At 43.5% G+C, this 17,484-nt stretch overlaps 2 protein-coding genes across 9 annotated transcripts in view; both read right to left on the bottom strand.

Annotated features, from left to right (window-relative positions):
• DRP2 (dystrophin related protein 2) overlaps positions 1-11,414 on the bottom strand; it is a 68,481-nt gene extending 57,067 nt beyond the window's left edge. For all 5 annotated transcript variants that reach the window (XM_058197018.1, XM_058197020.1, XM_058197022.1 and 2 more), the window contains exons 1-2: positions 11,175-11,414; positions 2,300-2,453 (exon numbers count right to left, since the gene is read on the bottom strand). In XM_058197018.1, coding sequence (XP_058053001.1) covers positions 2,300-2,407 — 108 coding nt within the window. In that variant the 5' untranslated portion in view covers positions 2,408-2,453; positions 11,175-11,414. The remainder of the gene's footprint in view (positions 1-2,299; positions 2,454-11,174) is intronic.
• A 3,969-nt stretch (positions 11,415-15,383) lies between these two features.
• The window catches only part of CENPI (centromere protein I), a 30,708-nt gene continuing 28,607 nt past the window's right edge, over positions 15,384-17,484 (bottom strand). For 3 of the 4 annotated variants that reach the window (XM_058197203.1, XM_058197202.1, XM_058197201.1), the window contains 2 exons: positions 17,437-17,478; positions 15,385-16,921 (listed from right to left, as the gene is read on the bottom strand). In XM_058197203.1, coding sequence (XP_058053186.1) covers positions 16,799-16,921; positions 17,437-17,478 — 165 coding nt within the window. In that variant the 3' untranslated portion in view covers positions 15,385-16,798. Of the gene's footprint in view, positions 16,922-17,436; positions 17,479-17,484 lie in introns of all 4 variants that reach the window. The other variant, XM_058197204.1, reaches the window with a different exon arrangement.

The following is a 17,484-nucleotide window of genomic DNA, read 5'->3' as shown; positions in this document are numbered from 1 at the left end:
ATTCAAGGGAGCGATGGGATGAAATCAGGAACTGAAATATTGAAGGCAGGAGCAAAAGGATGCGATTCATCCATCTTTAGTAGCTATGCAAATATGGGACCAGGGATGCAGTGCCTCGTGGCTAAGATGCTGAGCTTGTCTATTGAAAGGTCGGCAAATTCAGCAGTTCGAATCCCTAGTGCCGCGTATAACGGGGTGAGCTCCCGTTATTTGTCCCAGCTTTTGCCAACCTAACAGTTTGAAAGCACGTAAAAAATTGCAAGTAGAAAAAATAGGGACCACCTTTGGTGGGAAGGTCACAGTGTTCTGTGCGCCTTTGGCGTTGAGTCATGCTGGCCACATGACCACAGAGACGTCTTCGGGCAGCGCTGGCTCTTTGGCTTTGAAACGGAGATGAGCACCGCCCCCTAGAGTCGGGAACGACTAGCACGTATGTACGAGGGGAACCTTTACCTTTACCTTAAATATGGGACCACTGCCCACTGGCTCTTGTTCTTTTCCAGCCTGCTCTTAAAGGCCCGCAACCCCCTCCCTTTGACCTGATTGCTGTCCTAGAAAAAGACTCCAATTCCCATGCTCTTAAAATCCATCATACAGGCAAAGGTCCTTTGGGGAGGGGTCTCCACACTTTGCTCACTTACATGGACCATCCCATCTGGGGCTACTGAAAATTGCACTTCTGCTGTTCTAGGTGGGGAATTCACACCCTCCGCCTCTAAGCCACTCTTTTGAAGGGATGATGGAGGTATGTGGTTGAAGGAAAGGAGGCATTGCTGGTGTGAGAAGGTTTGTATTTGAATACTGTAGATTTTACTCATTATACTATTTCCATCGTCCCTTAAAATATTAACAGATTCCACAATGGTCTGAGAATCAGTGTCTCCACTAGATAATTGACAGTCAGGCTGAAACTAAGCTAATCGACTAAAATTAGCAAACTTCCTCAATCCCCAAATAAATAACCCAAACCTAATCCCCATATCAAAGGATACGGTCTGCAAACAGAAACAGCGTTAATTAGACTAGGCCTCCCAGAGGAACTGCTCGTTCCCAAGAATAAACATACCTATACACACACGCTTCTCAAATGTGACCCTAGAATCAGCATGTAGACGCTTCACTCTGAAGGAACTCTTCCTATAAAAATCTCCTGCTGTACCCCATTTCTCTGCAGCCTGCCCTTAAAGGCAAACTGTTTTGTTTTTAGGAATAAATAGAATCTCATTTTTATTTATTCTTGCGCAGCCTTGGCTGGAGTTAGAGCCCCAAATTATCCTTCTGACATTGGCATCTGGAATTCTTAAGGAGTCTCTGTTTTCTCTCGGGAGATCAGGAATTTGTGGCTGGCACCCAATCCTTAGCACCGAAGCAGGAAAACATGCATTGTTTTCACCAAGAGAATTCCATTCCCATCAACAAGGATCTCCCACAGATTTTTGCTTCAAAGGGCATTTCCTTGCTCCAACTCGCCTACAAGCACAGGATTAAAAGTCCCTTCTCACTTCTTCTCCAGCTCTGCCAATTTCTTCTTCCATCAACCAGTCTGATGTGCTACTCAACGCTAAGCCACAGAGTAACCCTTTGCACAGGTAAGGCAAAGAAGACAGCTGTTAGATGGAACATAAAGGTCCATCTAAAAGATGTGGTGGCTCAGTAGGGATGCAGTGGGTCAGTGGTTAAGATGCTGAGGCTTGTCGATCGAAAGGTCGGCAGTTCAGCGGTTCGAATCCCTAATGCCGCGTAACGGGGTGAACTCCCGTGACTTGTCCCAGCCTCTGCCAACCTAGCAGTTCAAAAGCAGGTAAAAAATGCAAGTAGAAAAATAGGGACCACCTTTGGTGGGAAGGGAACAGCGTTCCATGCACCTTTTTTTTTTTTGTGTTTACATTTATATCCCGCCCTTCTCCGAAGACTCAGGGCGGCTTACAGTGTGTAAGGCAATAGTCTCATTCTATTTGTATATTTACAAAGTCAACTTATTGCCCCCCACAACAATCTGGGTCCTCATTTTACCTACCTTATAAAGGATGGAAGGCTGAGTCAACCTTGGACCTGGTGGGACTAGAACCTGCAGTAATTGCAGGCAGCTGTGTTTTAATAACAGGCTTCTTACAGCCTGAGCTACACCGCGGCCCTACACCTTTTGCGTTGAATCATGCCGGCCACATGACCACGGAGACGTCTTCGGACACCGCCGGCTCTTCAGCTTTGAAACGGAGATGAGCACCGCCCCCTAGAGTCAGGAACGATTAGCAAATATATGCAAGGGGAACCTTTACCTTTTACCTAAAGGTCTTACCTGAGACTGAGGGTAGGAGGTGCTGTTGCGACGGGACGCCCCGGCGTTGTGCCATTCACGACATCTGGGGAGGGTGAATGAGCATCCCTGCATGACCATGGGCTGCATTAGAACGGATGCTCATGAGGACCAACCCCAGGCTGAGCAGCGGCAACTGGAAGGAAGATGGAGGACAGGAGTGTTATTCCATCTTTCCATAGGATTGACAGCAGCATCTCAACCTTTGGCCGTTTTAAGATGTATGGACTTCCAATTCCCAGAATTCCCCAGCCCCCAGTCAGAGGCTTATTTATTTGTTCAGTTTATAGGCCACCCACCTCACAATCAAGCTTCCAATATCAAAACTAGCAAAGGCTAAAGAACATTTAGGGCTGGGGTCTCCAACCTTGGCAACTTTAAGACTTGTGGACTTCAACTCCCAGAATTGGAGACTTCTGATTTAGGGGTTGGAGACTTCAAGGTTGGAGACTTCTGATTTAGGGGTTAAAAGTTAAAACAATAAAATTTACATTGCAAAGTATATCAAATAACAAAGTTGAAAAGGTCTTTGGAGGTCTTCCAATCCAAGCCTGTGCTCAAGAGACCTTTCCAGACAAAATGGCTGTCCAACTTCTATCCAGTGATGGATGTCTATGGAGATTCTCAATCATCCAGGTCATGGTTGTCCCGAATGTGCTTTTTCAAGAGGTAACCGGACTTCCTAGTTTTCCTTTGAAGACATTTCGCTTCTCATCCAAGAAGCTTCATCAGCTGTCTTGCAAGGAGTATAAATCCTTCCGTTCCCCCACCATCTGGGTTGAGAAGCGAAATGTCTTCAAAGAAAAACCAGAAAGCCCATTTGCCTCTTGAAAAAGCACCCTTTGGGACTCCAGTGGCGGAGCACCCGCAAACTTCTGGAGGCAAGCTGTTCCACTGGTTAATTTTTCTCGCTGACAAGGAAATTTATATGGATACAAACAGCCAATACGTAGATGCGCAGGAGGTGGGATCTTCTAATCCAGTGATGGCTAACCTTTTTGCCATCGCGTGCCAAAAGTAGGGGCCTCTGTGGCTCAGACTGGTAAGACAGTCTGTTATTAACACAGCTGCCTGCAATTACTGCAGGTTCAAGTCCCACCAGGCCCAAGGTTGACTCAGCCTTCCATCCTTTATAAGGTAGGGAAAATGAGGACCCAGATTGTTGGGGGGGGCAATAAGTTGACTTTGTATATAAATATACAAATAGGATGAAGACTATTGCTAACATAGTGTAAGCCGCCCTGAGTCTTCGGAGAAGGGCGGGATATAAATGCAATTTTTTAAAAAAAAGTGTGGGGAGCGTGGGGCGGGAGTTGCATGCGTCTGCCCACACCCATAATTATATGCACGCCCCCCCCCACGCATGCGCACATGACCTCCCCCCACTTTTGGCACACGATGGCCCATTTTTTGCTCTCACCAGGCTCCAGAGCCTCTCTACGATCCTGGGGAGGGCAAAAATGGGCTTCCCCATCTCTCCGGAGGTCAACCGGAGGCCAGAAACAGCCCATTTGCCGACTTCCGGTCCCACCAGAGAGAGGCTCTGGAGCCTGGGGAGAGGAAAAAAACAGACCTTCCCTCTCCGAGGCCTTCCGGAGGCAGGAAACAGCCTCTTTCCCTACTTCTGGTGGGCCCAGAAGGCCCGAAAATCAGCTGGCCGACGCTGAGCTCGCGTGCCCACCGATTTGGCTCCGCGTGCCACCGAACTGGGAGCAACCCACCACTGAGATAGATACAATTAACAGAATTGGAAGGGACCTTGTAAATCATCCAGTCCGACCCCCTCCCCACCCAAGCAGGAGACCCTACACCCATGATGGCAAACCTATGGCGCGTGTGCCAGAAGTGGCAAACAGCGCCCTCTCTGGTGGCACATAAACCGTTGCCCCAAGTTCAGCTCCGCTATGCATGCGTGCATGCCTTCCGATGGCCAACTGGTCTTCGAGTCTCTGCTGTGCATGCGGGGGATGTGTGCGGGGGCACATGCAGGGGGTGGATGCATGCGTGGGGCACATGTTGGAAGGTTGCACATGCATGGGTGGGGGCGGGGTCAGTGGTGGGATTCAAATAATTTAACAACCAGTTCTCTGCCCTAATGACCAGCTGGGTAGGCATGGCTTGGTGGTCATGTGACTGTATGGGCGCGGCCAACTCAACATCACTCACATCGATGGGCGCGTCGCCTTAGCTGTTACAATGTACTAAGGGTTAACCAAGAGGCAGTTTCTGTAGGCAGAGTAATAAAGATTAAGCTAGAAACAACACCAGAATTTCCTTCCTGCCTTCCTTACAGGATTAGCCCTGTCAAGTGGAAAAAAACAAAATAAGATTTCTTCCAACAACCGGTTCTCCGAACTGCTTAGAAAGTTAACAACCGGTTCTCCCGAATAGGTGCGAACCGGCTGAATCCCACCACTGGGCGGGGTGCATGCATGCCTGGGGGCGGGGTACATTTTGGGGGTTCAGGCAGGTCCAGGCACATTTTTGGGCACTCAATCTAGAAAAGGTTAGCCATCGCTGCCCTACACCATTCCTGACGAATGGCAGTCCAATCTCTTCTAGAAAGCTTCCAGTGACGAAGCTCCCACAACTTCTTCTCAACTTTATTGAGTTTGTTTATTGTTATATATTATTGATTTAGTTCATGCAAACGTTTCCTCAACTTGGCAAAACCTAACCCCTCTGATCTAGGCTTTCAAAGCATAGGTTTTGGTAGGAAAGCTAACCCGTGTGCTTGCTGTTTGGAAACTTCCCCTCAAAGACTACAAAGGCCAAATCGCTCGTTCGCTCGCTCGCTAAGCTCTTCGGGAGGGAATTGCTTAGAACGGGCACATCCTGGAAGAAGAATCTCCCTGGAGTCCCCCTCCCCACCCCGCTCTTTCAAACCAGATGAAACCTACGGCTCGTGGGACACCCGAAGACTAAAAAGCCACTGGACGAAGGAGGAGAAACGAATGGAAAAGTTTTGAAATTCTGAAAGATTCTAGCAAGCGACATCAAATCAAGCCAAGCAATCCTTTCAGTGCCTCTCCCTGGAAATCGGGTGTAGTAGAGCAACGTTGCGCATCTGTGTGTCTATGTGTGAGTGTCAGTTGAATGTACACACGTGAGTCAATGTTGACTCGCGGCAACTGAGACTACTTCCTGTAGCTTTCTGGGCAAGATTTTAGAAATCTTTTGTTACATTCTACTCCTATTTGCAGGTCTTTGTATTCTTTCTCTCTTTCTCAGTTCTTTCTCTTCTGCTGCCTCCATGGACTGCCACGTCCGCTATCCATACTTTTTTGGTCTTTTTTTAATCAGCTGTCGTTAAGTCTGGGGTTTATTAATCCAACTACGTGCAGTATGCTGGCTGAAGTCTCCTTTGCGATCAAGACAGCATAAAAGATGATTAAATGAGCAAATAAGAGCCCCACGGAACAAAAGAATGAATTTCCTTGCATTTTGCAACTTTTATGGCTCTGCTTGTAAAAACCAAGGTTCCCATTGCTAGCATTACTACTATTATTCTACTCGGGCTGCGAGCATCTCTTTTCCGGGTACCCCAGCATGATCTGAGAGGCATTTGTGTATAATAGATCTCTTTTCACTTTCAGCACTGTACTTTTCCAATTGTTAGTGCCACAGACAAAAATAAAGCACAAGGCATTTTCTAGGTACCGTCAGGGCTTCTGTGAGTTCCAGCTAAAAAGAAATCCCATTGAAGCTTTTTGCAGTAAAGACTTCAATAGAATTTGGATAGGGAGGTTGTTCAAAACGTTGTTTTTGAAACATGGCTTTTTATACTACAATCAGGAAATGTAGAGTAAAAAGTTTAGATCCAATAATGGCAACATGGAAAAGAAAAAGAACTAAATATTTAGCTTAACATGGTGACTAAATGAACTAAACACAACAAAAACTAAAAATATATAAAAATATTAATAACTAAGTGAAATTCATTTAATTCTTAAACATTAAATCTGGACTATACAGCTACACATTAAATCAGCTTTTTCTTTTTTAATCATAAAGGCTTTTAAAAAAACTTTTAAAGATCTTTTAAAAAACTTTTAAAACATAACACACTTAAACCTTGGACCAGGGGCGGGTTTCAAACCTGTCGCTACTGGTTCATTTGTGGGCATGCACTTGCTCGTGTGTGCACGCTACACCTCTGCGCATGCACAGAAGCTTTGGTGCATGCGCAGATGCGTCCTGGAAGGTGGGCGGAGTCTCCTGCTGCTGCCGCTACCAGTTCGCTCGATCTGGGATGAACTGGTAGCAACCTACCACTGCCTTGGACCCATTCCTTTAAATCAGAAGACATAAAATGCCTTTCCACTTAAATAAAATAATCGTCTTTGCTGTACCACAAACTTGATAAAGTCAAAGCAACCCATAAGATAATCCAACATTTTATCCAGAACATAATTAACTGTTATAGTGAGATCCTAAACATATTTTCTCTAAGATTATCTTAATATGTAAATGTAAAAAGTAGAACAAAGTTATAACAGAGCAAGACCAAATCCTACGAGTTAAAGAACTATTAGATTCTTTGAAGCCACATTGGTGACAGAAAGTGCTATATGAGACCAGCCATTGTAATTTATTCTAGCCTGCACCATAATTAAAACATAATCTACCCCAAAGGATAAAAGAGTGATGTTTTAAAAAGGAAAGTTTAAAGAGAGATGACAAAACAGGTCTAACTGATTTATAAATAAGAGATTCAGTTGAATCTGTAGCTAACAACCCAGAAGACCAGAAAAATGGAAGGACTCCACTCTAGCTATCATACCTTGAGTTCACTCAACTAGCTCACCTGAAATAAACCCAGTTTCCTCCTTTCGCTCAACCACCTTAGACCACCCAACTTACTACACATGAATAACACACCAGACTGAAATACGGTTGGCTAATTGGTGGTTTCATTTGTGGTGGGAATAACACCATGCCATCCAGAAATTCCAACACCAGTCTGTGTGGGCAGCCTTTTGTTAGCTAAAGAAATATTCTGGGCTCTTGCCCTAATACATCTACACTATTGAGGACCTGTATACTGCACGAATCAAGAAGAGGGCCGTGAAAATATTTGCAGATCCCTCGCATCCTGGACATAAACTGTTTCAATTCCTACCCTCAAAATGACGCTATAGAGCACTGCACACCAGAACAACTAGACACAAGAACAGTTTTTTCCCCGAAGGCCATCACTCTGCTAAATAAATAATTCCATCAACACTGTCAGACTATTTACTGAATCTGCACTACTATTAATCGTCTCATAGTTCTCATCACCAATCTCTTTCCACTTATGACTATATGACTATAACTTGTTGCTGGCAATCCTTATGATTTATATAGATATATTGACCATCAATTGTGTTGTAAATGTTGTACCTTGATGAACGTATCTTTTCTTTTATGTACACTGAGAGCATATGCACCAAGACAAATTCCTTGTGTGTCCAATCACACTTGGCCAATAAAAATTCTATTCTATTCTATTCTATTCTATTTTTATTGGAGTCTTTAAAGTAAGATGTAGACTAGTGTACGATTCCATATATATATATATATATATATGCAATGGTTTCTATTGCATATATATATGCAATAGAAACCATCTATTGCAATGTCCTTCCTCTTGAAGACTACTTCAACTTCAATCACAACAATACAAGAGCAAACAATAGATTTAAACTTAATGTTAACCGCTTCAATCTTGATTGAAGAAAATATGACTTCAGTAACAGAATTGTTAATGCTTGGAATATACTACCTGACTCTGTGGTCTCTTCTCAAAGTCCCCAAAGCTTTAACCAAAAACTGTCTACTATTGATCTCGCCCCTTTCCTAAGAGGTCTATAAGGGGCGTGCATGAGAGCACAAATGTGCCTACTGTTCCTGGCCTACTGTTGCCTTTCATTATATCCAATTTATATAGTTATTACATGCTTATACTCATATATATGCTTATATGTTGTATAGTTGCTTCATGCTTATGCTTATGTATGCTGTTATGACAAATAAAATTAAAAAAAATAGATTCAAGTGCTCTTGAACTTTTACTGTCCTATCTCACTAGCTAGAAAATATTTCTACTTTCTAGCTGGTGCTCCCGATTGTCCTGAGATAATTTTCTTTAGCTTTTGCATTTTTGGTTATTATAATTTCTGGCCCATTTTTTTTTAATTATAAAGCAAGCAATCACAATATTGTGTAGCTATGCATTTGGAGGTTCAGTGCCATTTTTTTCTAAAGCTTGAAAAGCTGATGTTAGTGGATGACACCTGAGGACTCTATGGAATATTTTGAATACTAGTTGGTGGAATGGATCAATCAATGGCATTTAATTCTTTGTGTGTCAAGATATCGAAGTCGCCACCTCAGAAAGAAATATCCTTTTACGTCAAAAGATTTCTCCTGCTATGAAAGGCAGATCAGATTCAGCAAATAATATAAATTGGTTTTCCAAATAAAGTCAAGAAGGATTTATACAAAAAGCAAAGTTTAGTGCAGGGCGGGGCTGGATAACATTGTTTTAGGCTGAGAATCTCTTGATTCTGGAGTGGTGTGCTAAAGGGTCAAATAATAATAATAAATTTCAAGTACAGACGGATAGTCATTTGAAACACAACACGCCAGACATTACAGTTGTGGAGGGCCGAACTGTACAATTTATTGATATCGCTGTACCAGGAGACGCCAGAAAAAGAACTAGGAAAAAAATCATGAAATAGCGCGACCTGGCCATTGAAATTACACAGTTTTTGGATGAAACATGTAACAGTGATACCCACTGTCATCAAGGAACTTGGTACTATGTCCAAGAATTTTACAAAACACATCAAGAAATTGCAGTTTCCTTCAATAACACCAGCGGAACTGCAAAAAAATGCTACTCGGAACATCTTACATCTTATGAAGGTACTTGGTTGATACTTAGGATGCTGGCAGCAATCCGTATCAACCATTAGCACCAGTCAATGGTATTTGTGATGCATTTTTGAATGTTCAGTTGACTGAGTTTCATGTTTAATGAATAAAGTAAATAATAAATAATAATAATAATAATAAGAACTGAGTTTCATGTTTAATGAAAATCATAATCATAATCATAATACAGTGGCAGAGTGTAAAAAAAAAGGTTCATGTTTGAATAATATTCTCTGAACATCTTTGACATTGTTTCCCATCCTTTTAAATAATTCCCTTCTGTCCTGTGAAATATTTTGATTTGGAGGAAACTTCTAGAGGGGCTTGGAAGCTACACCCAGAACTTGGAGTGATGTGTGCAAACCCAGGTTCTTGGCCCAGCTTACTATCGTATCTGCAGATGTCCCGTTTTGTACAAAAGTAAATAGTTAAAAATCCAGCCTACCCAGCATTAACCTCATCGAAATGGAAAGATATTTAATTGAGAAAGATATTTAATTGAATGGAAAAAATGGATTGATTATTTACAAAACAGATATCAGATTAAGAAATATCAGATTGCCTTTGAATAATCAGGAAGTATTATTTTATGTAATGGGGGGTGGGTTGGGAGATGAAAAGATTTGGATGAGGTTAATTGGATTAGAAGGGAAAATTTTACTCTATGTTTGGTTTATGTATAACAATACCTTGTGATTGACCCGGGAAGGGAGGGGGGAAGGGAGGGAGGAAGGGGGTTTTATGGGAGGGAGGGGGGAAAAGGGGGAGAAAATGCTTTTGTTTCTTAAAACTTTTTCAATAAAAAAAAAAAGAAATGATCGGGAAGCCCCTGAAATCAACCACAATAAATACGTCTTCACGCATCTCCTGGTTTTGCCTGTCTCCCAAAGCTGCCGATTTCAAGCTCCAGTTGTTTGATTCCCTCTTCCTAACTCATCTCTAGGACTGCAGTATCGACTTGGGTCGAACAGTCTCGGTGTTTTGTTTTGTTTTAATTTTATTTTTAAAGCAAAAGGACCTGGACATGCGTGATGGGGAAGTACCTCTAGTTGGAAGTACCTTGTCGAGATTGTGATTTTAAAGGTAAAAACGTAAGGTGTCCTTTGCCGGGTTTCTCTCTCTCTCTCTCTTCGGATTCTTGCCAGCCTGCCTTGAAATTTGCAATGTCTCCTCTTCCCACATTTTCTGATTTTCCTGGATGACCACATCCAGAGAACAAGGGCATAGGAAGCCTGTAAAGTCACCCAGCTCAAGAGCAGCTGATCACAGCATTGGCTTTAAACACCTTTTCAAAGGTAGCGGCTAATCTGGATCGCTTCTCCCCCAAAAGGTGGGCTATCCTGCTTATCCGATCCCCCCCCTTTTTTTATCTCTAGAGCCAGGCATCCAAGCTTTTTTAGGGTGTTGCCTCATGCTGTCTCTCCATCACCTCTCAGCAAAGTTCTGGCCCATTTCCTACATCCTTTTAATCTCCAGAGAGGTGTCACTGGGATCAATTTTTTTTTTAATGCCACTGGGAAGATTTGGGGAGGGGGGCTGCAGGGAAGAGGTAGGGTGCTCGGGGACGGCGTTTTGGGGAAGGGGCTCCCTCCTACGACGACGCCGCTGCTGCTAAGATGCTGGGCGCTCTGTTCCCTTGGGGTAAAAAAGAAAAAAAAAGCTCGGCGGGGCTTGTAGAACATCTCGTTGGAAAATCAGCCGTGAAATTGGGGAGGGGGGTGGGATGCTGAAACAAGGAGAAGGGAAAGGAGACCCTTTTTGGCAAGGACGCCCGGAGGAAGGAGGAGGAGGAGGAAGAAGAGGATGGCGGGGGGGGGGAGGGAAAGTACAGAGGCTGGATGATGATGAGGATGACAGTGGTGAGGATGAAGATGATGAGGATGGAGGGAGGGAGAGGACGGATGCTCGCCTTCTCCAACCCCAGCCGGCCTACCTGGAGGGGTTTCCCGGCGGCGAGGGAAGACGCGGCTGCAGCAGCAGTAGCAGCAGCTGCTCTTCAGCCTGCCGGGATCGAGGCTTCCTCCGGGGGGCCGCGGCGGCGTCCAGAGCCTGGCCAGGCGATCGCATCGCCGCCCCCCCCGCCCCCCCGAAGGACGAAGCGGAGATCAAGCAGCGCAGATCGCTCGACGCTGGTCCCTGGCGGCGATGGCTGCTGCCTCCGCGAAAGCCAACGTGCTGCACCCGGAGCCGGTCGGCGAGGAAGCGGCGGGAGGAGGAGGAGGAGGAGAAGGAGGAGGAAGAGGGAAATGGCTCTTTTGCAAAGAGAGAAAGCGAGGCACGTCCGCCCACCGGGGCGAGGAGGAGGAGGAGGAACCGATCCGGCAAGGGGTGGGGGGTGGGGTGGGCGGAGATCGCCCCCCTGTCGCTGCGTGATCCTCTTCTCCAGCGAGGGACCGACTGGAATCGGGGGCGCCGAGCGGGCAAAATCGAGGCGTGCCGTTCCACGCGCGCCTCCTCCGGGCGAGTCCACGCGCCGCCCTGGCTTGAAGGAAGGCTGCGTGGATGGGGAAGAGAGAGGAAGGGAGAAACTCCCTCCCCCGTCCCACGTGTGTGTGTGTATGGGGGGGGGGTCCTGCTTGGAGCAAGGGAGGGGGATCAAAGGGAGTAGGAGTTTAGCTGGGGGTGTGGCGGGGGGTGGGGAGGAAAGGAGATCGGAGTTGACAACTTTTGGGGCACCAAGATGGGTCTGGCAGCAAGGAGGGAAATCTTCCGCTCCAGAAAGATCTTGGGGGGGGGGGAGGGTTTCCTCTCCCCACCCCTCCCACTGATGGGCTGTGGGCCAGGCGCCTGGCCATCTCAGTGGTGGCCCCCACCGCTTTGGAACTGCCTCCCCCCCACCCCACCCTCCGCGCTATTGATGGCTCTTTTGCATCTTGTAGCCAAGCCAAATTGGTTGGTTGGGTAATATTCATTTTGCGGCGTGGGGCGTGATTTATGGGCCCGTTTTGCTGCTCCCCCGAAAGTGGCAGATTGTAAATGTGGCAGATAAATAAAATGGACGTTTATAGCAGAAGAATTAACTGGGGGACACTCCGGGAAATGAGATAATCGGCTGGTAAGTTAGGAGACGGTCCGAGTAAACACACCAAAAGATGCTCTTGCTTCTAGCTCCTGCTTTTTATTCTGTGATAAGAGCATAGATCTTCTTATTGAACATACAACTTTAAGCGGTTGGATAACCATTTGTCTGAAGTGGTGTAGGGTTTCCTGCCTAAGCAGGGGGTTGGACTAGAAGACCTCCAAGGCCCCTTCCAACTGTTATATTCTATTTCTATTTCTAACTTGGCTGGAAAATTATATGGACACTGAGCAGCACTTTATTTTAAAAAATAACTTTAAAAAACAACACCACCACAAATGCATATTGCAGGCTTTTAAAAACTAGAACATAAACAAAAGAACCTCAAATTTAAAACTTAAGCCCTGGCTGGTGGAAATTTATGGGAATAGCCCCAATCGATCACAATAGTGCCTCATTAATAGCCTAGAGGAAAACCAACAGCTAGAAAGGGTTGTGCTATCAGTTCTGTTAGAATGTGCTCATTATTTAATTAAAGGTTAATTCAACTTGTAACCCATTTATGATTGAAGAATATTTAAAGATGGTTGCAAAATTAGATGCCCAAAGTTCAAACAGCAGTTGAAACATGTAACTTGACATCTTGGAGTTTCTCCTGATTGATTGATTAGGTGCCAAAAGTCAGTCTCAACTCTTCGCAACCCAACAGATTTTGTCTGTGATCTTCTGTCCCCAAAAGAACATATTCAGAACTTCTAACTTGTACATTGTTGCTGTAATGGAGTCCATTTGCCTTGTCCCCTCCTGCTTTTTCCGTCCACCTTACCCAACGTTAAGGGACGTAGCGGCTCAGAGGCTAAGATGTTGAGCTTGTCGATCAAAAGGCCGGCAGTTCAGCGGTTCGAGTCCCTAGTGCCGCGTAACAGGGTGAGCTCCCGTGACTTGTCCCAGCTTCTGCCAACCTAGCAGTTCAAAAGCACGTAAAAAATGCAAGTAGAAAAAATAGGGACCACCTTTGGCGGGAAGATAACAGCATTCAGTGCGCCTTTGGTGTTTAGTCATGCCGGCCACATGACCACAGAGACATCTTCGGACAGTGCTGGCTCTTCAGCTTTGAAACGGAGATGAGCACTGCCCCCTAAAGTCGGGAACGACTAGCACATATGTGCGAGGGGAACCTTTACCTTTACCTTACCCAGCATTCTCCAGAGAGATGTTTCTGAAATAGGAAAATTTGAGCTTGGTTCTTTGTTCCTTGACTTTCTCCCAAAGTTGTCAGAAAATCAAGAATTAAGCAAATTTTAAAAAACAAACCCTGAAGAAGTATGGAGTATTAAAAAAAATTAGATGAGATGACATCAGCCCCAATATTCTGTAATTTTTGTTCATCTTTGATCAAGGCAAATATGACCATTCATACGTAATTCAGAGTTTCAAACGTAAATCAGAATTTGTTCTTTCTTTGCAGTCAACTCTTCAAACTGTCTCATTGGGATGGAGGTAGTAAATCGTTGAAATTTTCCAATTATATCCTGTTTGAAATCATTTTATTATAGCCCTTGAACAAGACAGGGAGTGAAATTGGACCTGTCCATGGACTTTGCTCCGAGCTGGCCTGAATGGTAGTTGAATCGCTCCCATCCTCTTTCTCCAAAGTTTTCCCATGGTCTTTTGGGCATCCCACTGCCCAACGTCATCCATTCAACTATTCTCCTCTCCCACCTGTAAGTAGTGAACAAGAGGAACCACAGCAATCGTAGAGAAGCACAATTACGTTTAAACCAATACAGTGAGCACCAACAAAGATAGTCAGAGAGCTGGAACTGCAGTCTTGTTCTCAGATCTCCGCAAAGGTTTCTTTCATTCAGAAATGACTTGAGGGAAGCTGTGTGTTGAGAGCCACTGAGGCTTGACAACTAAAACACATTCATTTGTACCCCATTGTTTGAGGCTTTTCTTAAACTCAGAAATGCCAGCTCAAGCCTTCGACGCCACCCAGAACGATGACTTCTCCAGGCACGTAGAAAATGCAATTTCTTAGAGAGAAGGCTGGCTTCTAGCCCATGAGTTGGCAACCTTGAGCCTGCCAGCTGTTACTGGATATAGCAGCTGATCCTTTCCTATTGGCCAAGATAGGTACTTCTTGTAATTGGAGCTCCAACATTTGGATGGCTGCACATTAACTTGACATGTTATATATGCAGGATAACTTGTGCATGGAGGAACTTCAAAGGAAGAGGCACATCCCAAAGCTAAGCCGCCTACCTTGTCTGCTATTTGTGAGAACTATCCACCTTTTGCTTTGAACACCAAGCTGTGTGAAAGCCAGGCTCTTACAAGAATTGCTGTCGGAGCAGGGAGCTCAAATTGCCTAAAGATAAAAGCGAACCACAAGATATAAAAAGAAGCAATATTGTATGACGAGGCAGACCTACCAGTCAGACTAGACTCGTTATCAAAGTCTGATTTGGGGTTGTTGGAGAAAAAGTTGAGAGGAAGAAACTGTAACCAATTTGTTTAAAGCTTCTTTTCTTCTTACACAAGATATGAGAAATTAAAAACTTTAGGAAACCACCCACCGTCAAGCTTTGCTTTAAAATGTTCAGTTCTCCAAATGGATCCAGCTGCACCTTTCTTAAATCAAGAGATTCCTGATTTATTCATAGCATTAGGGATTGCAGAGCACAAACACAAGTCGGCCAGAATGAGCACAGCTGGAATACTCAGCAAGCCATTTTACCATTCAGAGAGGAAGGGAGGGAAGCAATGGTTGGTCTATCAGGAGAAAAGAAAAAGATATTAACGATTCAGTAAGGTGACACTGCATTAACAGATAATGGGAGCGTTCAGAAGTCCTTCCATAATTTTTATGCAAATCTGTACAAAGGATAGGTCTCCCTGGAAAAAAAACGTAATGAATTTTTGAAAAAAAAACAATCCACCCAGAATTTACCAAATCTTTCACAATCTAGAAACAAAGTTTATGAATATGAAACAAAATAGAACAACTTTTGAAATCTCAGAAGCCATAAAAAAAAAACAAAATAGTGAAAGCACCAAAGAATACCAAAACAAAGCCTGATGGAATACAAAGTTCACACCATAAATGTTTTGAAGACTACAACTCTGCAACCGCTGAAAAGAACAATGAATTCTATTTTGCAGGGATCTGCTATGCCAGAATCTTGGAAAGAGACTAATAAATACTGCTTTATTGCCAAATTTAATTTGACTAAAGTATTTACATCAATATTGGCCGGTAGATTAAAGAAGATTTTACAGGATTTTACTCATGATTATCAATTGAGTTCTTACCAAAAGACAATTAAGAGATAATGTGAGAATTATATTGAATATAATAGAGTATCTGGAATCACATAACGAGATGCAAGTGGCACTGATTTTTCTGGATGCAGAAAAAAACTTTTAACAATTTGAATTGGCCTTTTATGTTTACAGTTTTGGAAGGACATGGACTTTTGGGAGAATTTTATTCAAAGGATTAAATCAGTATACATACCTTAGAAGGGGCACTATTATTAATAGCGATTTAATGAAACCATGTGAAATACAGAAGAGGTCAAAGCAAGGATGTCGCTTTGCTTTTTATGTTAGTTCCAGACATTAGACAGGATGAGAAAACAATTGGTTCAAAAAGTTAAAGAGATTTATAATTTGAGGACTTTTGCTGATGATGTAGTTTTGATATTACACAGCCTCAGAATAGTACTGAACACTTAATGAAGAAATTGAAGACTTTGTTGCATTAACTGGTTTAAGTCAAGCCAGTAAATAAGCCAAAAACAAAGATCTTGACTAAGAATAGGAGTACATCAGACCAAGAAACTTTGATTTGTATCTTTTTCAGAAAGTCTTCATACAAACGATGTCATTCCACAAACCGCAACAGAATTTCATCCACCACATGCAAGGTTCAGAAAACCAAAATCCATAAAATGGAGGTTTCACTGTAACAAACTAAAGCCAAACACTGTTTAATTTATAGTACAGAGCATTTTATGCATAAATACGTTCTATACAATTATTTACAATTTATCTACAAGAAAAACCTGCATTAGGCTATTGTTCAATCCATTGCGAGGGCTTTGTGGTTTATCAGCGAAAGATGATAATTTAACTGTCGAAAAATGGTCAAAGGCTGGAAAATTGTGCTGTAATTTGCTTGAATGTTTCCAAATGATGAATTGAATCGGGTTGCTTAATTCCAAAACAAAGCAAAAAGTTAGCAACAGGAATTAGGCACGCTCTATTTCTTTCGTGAGAGTAAGTTTGTACTCTCAAGGCCAAAGAGCCCTTTACCCAAAGATGAAAGGTTTAATGTCACAAAGACCAGCTGGGCAAAAATCTGTATGTGTGCTATTATTGTTACCAAGAACTATCTGTACGGATATCAGTTCTGAGGCATTGAAAGGATCTCTCTCTTCAGAAACAGGAGTCCATTAGAATCCAAGGTTAGCTTCAACAGGAGAAGGCGAGAAGAAATCCATTCACAAATGTCAATCTTCAATACCCATTTACTAGTTGTCTGGTTTTGTTTGAGAAGGTCGAAATACACGCCTGATGCTACTTTCAATGAAGAATTTCAACCCTCGTAATTCTTGGGAGTACAAATATTCCAAGTACCAATCCCATCTCCTTCCCTGCAGATAAAGTATATTAGAGTAGTTTACGTCTCCAGATACAGAAATTCTCCTTTGCCATGCAATTTTTTTACGACCCTATAATCCCTTGCATAGAGGTGGAGTCAGGGCGACTGAACAGAGCTCAAGCATTTATTGGCTGGATGCCCTTCCTGACACCTACATAGAGTTCGCAGCAGACAATAATTCGTTGCACCCAGAAAGAGAAAAATCTGCCGCTGCTTAGGATCAAACTCACAGCTTCCTGATTGTGAGGTGAGACCTCCACCTCTGGGCACCCCACGCCGCTCTCCTCTGCCATACAATATCCACTCATTTTCTGTGCAGCCTCTTCATTCCCAGATCAATTTACAAAAGTGTGAGCCTAGAAGTACTAATATTTCGTAAGTCTCACCTAGCCTTGTGGAATCATTTATCAGTTGTACAGTCTTATTCTCAGAAGCAATGCCCAACTGGTTATAATATAGCAAACTTCCCAAGAAATTTAGTCGTTTTCAAAATGTATGGCTTTTTACCTGAATTAGCTTGATATCTGGTATTTTGTGTTCTGGTTGTATCTAAAA

Source organism: Ahaetulla prasina, chromosome 11 (assembly GCF_028640845.1).
Source record: "Ahaetulla prasina isolate Xishuangbanna chromosome 11, ASM2864084v1, whole genome shotgun sequence".
Taxonomy (NCBI): domain Eukaryota; kingdom Metazoa; phylum Chordata; class Lepidosauria; order Squamata; family Colubridae; genus Ahaetulla; species Ahaetulla prasina.
The sequence above is the reverse complement of the archived record's forward strand: the minus strand, read 5'-3'. Positions and strand labels throughout refer to the sequence as shown.